Genomic DNA, 6178 nt, shown 5'->3' with positions numbered 1-6178 from the left:
CAACATTGGTTTTAATCTGTCACACAAACAGGGCGGCATGATGATTGAGCAGAAGCTTCCAGGTTTATTTTATGCGGACGATATCGTCTTATTTGCGGACAGTCGAGATGATATACAGCAGCTGGCGAATATATGCGGAAGGGAAGGTGAAGCTCTTGGACTAGGATTCAGTGTAACGAAGTGTGGTTTGATGGTATTCAATGATCCCTGTGATCAGACGGTGTCCATACAAGGCCAAGAAATACCGAGGGTAAGTGAATACAAGTACCTTGGAGTATGGGTAAATGAGAGTGATAGATACATGGAGGTACAGGAAAAAGCCTCGGCAGCAAAAGGAAAGAGGAATGCGGCAATAATGAAGCACAGAGCGTTGTGGGGATACAATAGGTATGAGGTGCTTCGAGGTCTGTGGAAGGGTGTAATGGTTCCAGGGCTTACTTTTGGGAACTCAGTGGTGTGCATGAGGGCAGAGGTGCAATCGGGAATGGATGTAAATCAAAGGACTGTGGGACGCCTCGCGTTGGGTGCTCACGGGAAGACGACAAACGAGGCTGTAAAGGGCGATATGGGGTGGGCAGGTTTTGAGGCGAGGGAAGCGCAGAGCAAAATAAGGTTCGAAGAAAGGCTAAGAAATATGAAGGAGAGTAGATGGGCAGAGAAGGTGTTCCGTTATTTGTATAGGAAGAGCGTGGACACACAGTGGAGAAAAAGAACTAGAAGACTCACTAGTAAATATACGGCTGGTATTGTGAGCCATATGTCAACAAAGAGCGTTAAGGGAAAAGTCAGGGAGGCGGAGAGGATTTACTGGATGGCAGCTATGGAGAAAAAACCGGCTTTGAGTAACTACCGAAAGGGCAAAAATGAAATAAGGAGGGAGGCATTTTACGATAATTCAAGGGGAAGCGCTTTACTGTTTGAAGCGAGATCGGGTTGCCTTAGAACGCGTAGTTATAAAGCAAGATTCAGTAAAGAAGAAGAACAATGCACATGCTGCGGGAAAGATAAGGAAACGGCGGAACATGTTCTGATTGAATGTGGAGATATCCACCCAGGTGTACGTTTGGGCACGAACCTACAGGAAGCCTTGGGTTTTAGGGACAACAATGGAAAGCTGAACACACCCGCGATTGAAATAAGTAAGAGACGGTTAGAGTATTGGTGGCAGAAAATTGGAGAGAAAGGACAAAAATAAATATTGGAAAAATAAAATATGGACAGTGTGCCGTAAATGGCAGAGAACTTAAGCTGAAAATTTACCTTTTTTCCATTAAGATAGAATTTATCGAAGTAGAGGCATTAGGCCAACATAGAAAAAAAGGAAAAAAGGTGTTTTTTTTTTTTTTTTTTTTTGTTGAGCCTGGTGGCATACTTGTCACCACCCCGTTATAAAGGGGACGCTCATAGCATCCATCCATCCATTTCAATGAAGTTTAGCGTCCGTTCATCGACCAACCCGTGTGGAGGCGGTGGGCAGAGTCAAAGGGGGCGTTTTGTGATGAAAGCACAGGCAATCTTACGCTAATGAAATACACTAATGTCAATGATGATTACTCAGCATCGTAAACATGAATGGATTTATTCATGACGACGAAAGTTACACTTATTATTTTCTTTCCCGGTGCGCATGTCGATATCGTCCGAAGATAACGAAACTATCGGGGTGCTCGCGCGTGTGGATCGCGCGCTCTAATGGAATGGAATGGAAAAAACTTTATTTCAGTCCTGCAGGACGCGCGTAGCGGGCGTCTCTCACGTAGGGCCCGACCATAGCCTCCTCTATAGGAGGCTATGGCCCGACAGGGAGTACCTGGCGGCCGCTTCCTGCATGGGCCTGCTGGACAGCCCATTGCTGGTCGGCGAGAAGTGAGCTCCTGAGGGACCTCTCTAACTTGCTTGAGGTAGAGTCGGGAGGAGTGTTTCTACACTCCCAGAGCATGTTTGCGAGGGTCGCCGTGTGTCCACACGAGGGGCATGTGTCGCTGGGGTATGCATCAGGATAATAAACGTTGAGTTTGGCAAGGTTCGGGAACGTGTGTGTCTGTATAATAGGCGTAGGGTTAATGCCTGCGGTCTGTGAAGTGCGCGCTCTAATTTAAGAATAAATTCTTTTCTTTATCCTTGTTCTAAAACTGCAGATTACTTGATAAAACCTCGCAATTCTCGGCAAATCCCCCACAGTGGGTATGCGCCACGGACAATAGGTGGACAAGAACAAAAACAAGGACCGCGCCCCGCCAGTTCTGTTGGTCGGGTGGAGACTGGGCGGGCCTGAAGTTCGTCTCTGCTGGCGTCCGAGTTGACCGGTGGAAGATGACGCCCGCAGCTGTCGCCCCCGCATCAGCCGGCCGCCCAAATTTCCGGAAGTGAGTCGTCTTCTCTTCAGCAAGGGCTCACACTTCCAGCCTTAATGGGGCGACATGTCCCGATAATTTAGCGCTCAGTTACGAAGATGGAGCAAGACCAATGGCGTCGACGCGCGCACGCGCTAATGTGTGTCTTGCTCCACCTCCTGAAGCAGCGCGCTATACTTCTGGGATATGACCTTTCATTCTCGGTTTTAAAGCGTCCCTGATCCGGTTTTTTTAAAATTGTGTATACTGCTAGTGTTGAAGGGTGAATGATTCGCGCCACAATTTAAGCGATGCATTTGAATCAGCGGAGCTTTGGGCAGCCCTCCTCTCTATTCGGTTGGTCTAAAGTCCCCAGATTTTTTTTATTTAAGTACCGACCCTGTCTCGCGTGCAACCGGTGGGGCCAAAGCGGGAGAACTGAACGCGGGAAAAACTCTTCTCCTGCATGGTGGCGTAAGCGCGGCGGCGTGTTTTTCCCCGCTCGCCACTCCGCTTTGCCGCAGCCAATCAGAACGCCTTGCAGTGGTGACGCAAACGTGATAGCAACGCGTACGCCTAAGCACGAGATGCCCCGCCTCCTCAGCCGTGCGGTCTGAACAGGTGCGCGCATTTGCTGCGTCGACATGTTTGGTTCACTTGTTTATCAGGACCCTCAGCGATCGGCAGCGTTTTCTAACCATGCCGAATAGTTCTACAGGGCCACTTTGACGGTACAAGTGTAGTATAAGTGTTGTGGTACAAGTTAGCCTTATTAAACGTAGGATTGAATGCAAACGCGTACATTAGTATGTTAATGAAAATGCTGACTACCCGCTAGTGGCTCTCAAAAGGCGAAGACAGCTTATGTGCAGTACGTAGCTCACAGGGATCAGAGATGCGTTCCTAATGAATACTACGAATTAAATATTTCTGGATTTTATTTAATTACTGAACCTTTCTGTTATGGGGGCCTTTTATTTGATCTCCTAGGTCTGTGGATGCAAGCATCCTGTGGTTTCATTTGTCAACACAGGAGCAGCAGTAACGACTTGAGCTCGCTACAGGCACCACTCTCTTATTGAGCTCGAAATCAAACCGCCAGTCTTTGGACGACTCCGTACCATTCAAGATGGCCGCCCCACCACGCCTACCCACGGGGCCCCGCCCCAGGGCTCTTCCCGCTGGTGCAGTGCGTCCTGCTTCCATACCATCACGTAACCCAGGAGCGCCTCCTGCTCCTGTACAACCAAGCCGACCAGGAGCACCTCCTGCTTCCGTACCACCAGGTCATCCAGGTGCCCCTCCTGCTCCTTTACCACCAGGTCACCCGGGAGCACCTCCTGCTGCACAGCCAGACCACTTAGGTGCGCCTTCAGCTCCTAAAGGTCTGCCAGTAGGTACGGCACCACCAGGTCGTCCAGTAGCACCTTTGTATGCCGCGCCAATGCTGCCAGCTGAACCACTGCCCCCTGGTGCTGCACCACTGCCTCCAGCTGCTGCACCGCCTCTAGCTGCCGCTCCGCTGCCTCCTCCACCTCAACCTGTTGCATTTGCAGAGCAGGCCCAACTTGCAGCACAAAAGCAGTACACTTCGCAGACAGCTGGCCAGATGCCCGGTACTTGTGCAGTAGCAACGGTCAAGGGTTCGCCTTCCGAGTTGTACAAGAGAGAATATGTTACAGCTGTGAAGACGTACGAGCAGCAGATAGGTGCGAACATTGTACGCGGCAAGATGTTCATCGAGAGCTCGCCCGCGAACAGCAGCGTTCCCCCCCATGGAATGTTACTTGGGATGACTAAGGGAATGGCACCACCAGGAGTGGAGTACGGCTACTTCTCTGCCGCAGGATATGGTGGTCCCACTACGGGCTTCAGTGGGGCACCACCAATGATAGTGGGCAGTGGGTTCAACATGTTGACACCAGGCGGCTACAATGGACTTGTGATGCCACCTTACAACGTGGCGATTCCTGGCATGGCAAGCACTTACAGTGCAGAACGTTTTCAGGAGGGATACGGAAGGCCTGATATTGATTCCTGGGTGTCCGGTTATGCCGAATGGCCGAGAGATGCTCCTCGGGAATACGGAAGGCAAACAATGTCACGAGAGAACACCGGGCCTTTAAGGAACGACTACACTGAGGACAGCAGGCTGCCACCCAAGCACTCTTTGAGCAGGGCTTCAGACCTGCTACAGAAGATAAAGGACGACCTCGGCGAGCATAGCGCCGAGACATTGCTGGGGAAGATTCGCAGAGACGTCATGGTGATGGACGCTGATGATAACGTAGGCCGTGCGGCTACAGCCAGGAGCAGTAGTCTACGCCCGGCAAGAAGTCAAACGTCGTCCCGCACTCTCCAGAGACCGTACGATGACCAAAACAACGAAGAGAGGCGGTCGTCGAGACAGAGGCGAAGAACTTCGCGACACCACAAGTCTTCATCATTTTCATCTTCATCATCATCCTCTTCATCTCACGGCAAGCCTTACAAAAAGCGTTCCCACAAGTCCAAGGACAGCAAGGGCAAGCGCCACAAGTCGAGAGGAAAGAGAAGGGAATCATCGTCTTTGTCATCCTCATCGTCTTCATCGGGCCGACGATCGCCTCTGAACAAAGGCTGCAAATCTATTGAGTTCGTCAGGCAAGTCACCGAGCGGTTTAGCTCGGAGCCGCCCACGGACGGAGACCCTGCGACAGTAATAAACAAACTTCAACAGAAGTACAAATTGATAGTGCAACCAGGAAGCCGTGTGGCAATGAACGAGCCCGGGGTCCACAGGTCGGGCTCTACAGTCTTCAATGCGATGAGAGTCGACTCTAGGGAGAAAGCTGCAATGCAGACGCAGTCGCGGGCCTTTGAAGGCAGTGGGGTCAAGTATGACACAGATAGACAGCCATCGAGGGAGAAAGCTGTTACGCGTACGCAGTCTAAGGTCTTAGATGGCAGCGTGTTCAAGTACGGGACAGATAGACAGCCATCGTCGGTGTCGGTGGGCGGCGCCTTGTACCGGTACGAGAGCCACCCAACAAGTTTGAAGCGGGAGTGAAACCCTCGCCCTTGCACAATCCTGCACACTTGAGCATATTTGGCAATGCGAGAGTAGGATCAAACTAAAGGGCGAGTATTTGTTATAGCAAATCTAGTATATACAATTAAGACTAGCTGTGGTGTAGTGGATGCTTCGAAGGCAAAGCTCATGTGCACATGCTAATAAATGCTAAGTCATTGTTCAATTTCAGCGAAGTCGCCCTAAACCAAGGCGTCCCTCGGGCCCTTTAGCAGTGCCGCGGTGTACCGTGTGGAATGCCATATAAGCAGTCTTGTTTAGAACACCTGTAGCGAGAGAGAGACGCGAGACAGCGTCGTGAAGGCAGCTGACGGGGCTGTGCCGAATCTCACCACTTTATTCTCCAGGTCGAAACTCAGTGGTGGCAGCTGCCAGCGTTTGACGTGCCAGGCGCATGAACCTGTTCTGTTCTTGTGCAGCTCAAGCTAGAATCCGCTGCGTGAGAGGTGCGCCGCGGTGGTTGGAGTGACCTAGCTGCGGTGCTCAAGAAATGACGATGATGATGATGGCACTACACATCTATATTTTAATCGACAGTCTCCACTGTATTAATTCATTATAAACATACCTGCATCAAGAACCTGTTTTGACAACTTTTTACTACAAGCTCGTTTTGCAGTAATGGTGTCGATGGCAGTGTCATTGGTTCTGAGTGAAAAATTTTGTCTGTGACCACTACACTGAGAAAGGTGCACATGCTAAAATAAATATTTCTGAATCCTTGTGAAGATCTCGCCCAGACCACCTGCGTGGCACGCAGGTGTTCTCCCACAGA

General features: G+C 50.6%; 1 protein-coding gene across 2 annotated transcripts; it reads left to right on the top strand.

Moving 5' to 3' along the window:
• The first annotated feature begins 2157 nt into the window (after window positions 1–2157).
• LOC119168201 (uncharacterized) lies at window positions 2158–5569 on the top strand. Of its 2 annotated transcripts, none has more exons than XM_075867442.1 (2): window positions 2158–2366; window positions 3367–5569. In XM_075867442.1, the coding sequence occupies exon 2, from the start codon at window positions 3463–3465 to the stop codon at window positions 5380–5382; it is 1920 nt and encodes a 639-aa protein (XP_075723557.1). In that variant the 5' UTR covers window positions 2158–2366; window positions 3367–3462; the 3' UTR covers window positions 5383–5569. The 2 variants fall into 2 exon arrangements, with proteins under 2 accessions (XP_075723557.1, XP_075723556.1); XM_075867441.1 differs by having other exon boundaries at window positions 2159–2366; window positions 3324–5569.
• The last annotated feature ends 609 nt before the right edge of the window (window positions 5570–6178 follow it).

Source organism: Rhipicephalus microplus, chromosome 6 (genome assembly GCF_043290135.1).
Source record: "Rhipicephalus microplus isolate Deutch F79 chromosome 6, USDA_Rmic, whole genome shotgun sequence".
NCBI lineage: Eukaryota > Metazoa > Arthropoda > Arachnida > Ixodida > Ixodidae > Rhipicephalus > Rhipicephalus microplus.
This window is presented reverse-complemented; position numbering and strand designations above follow the sequence as displayed.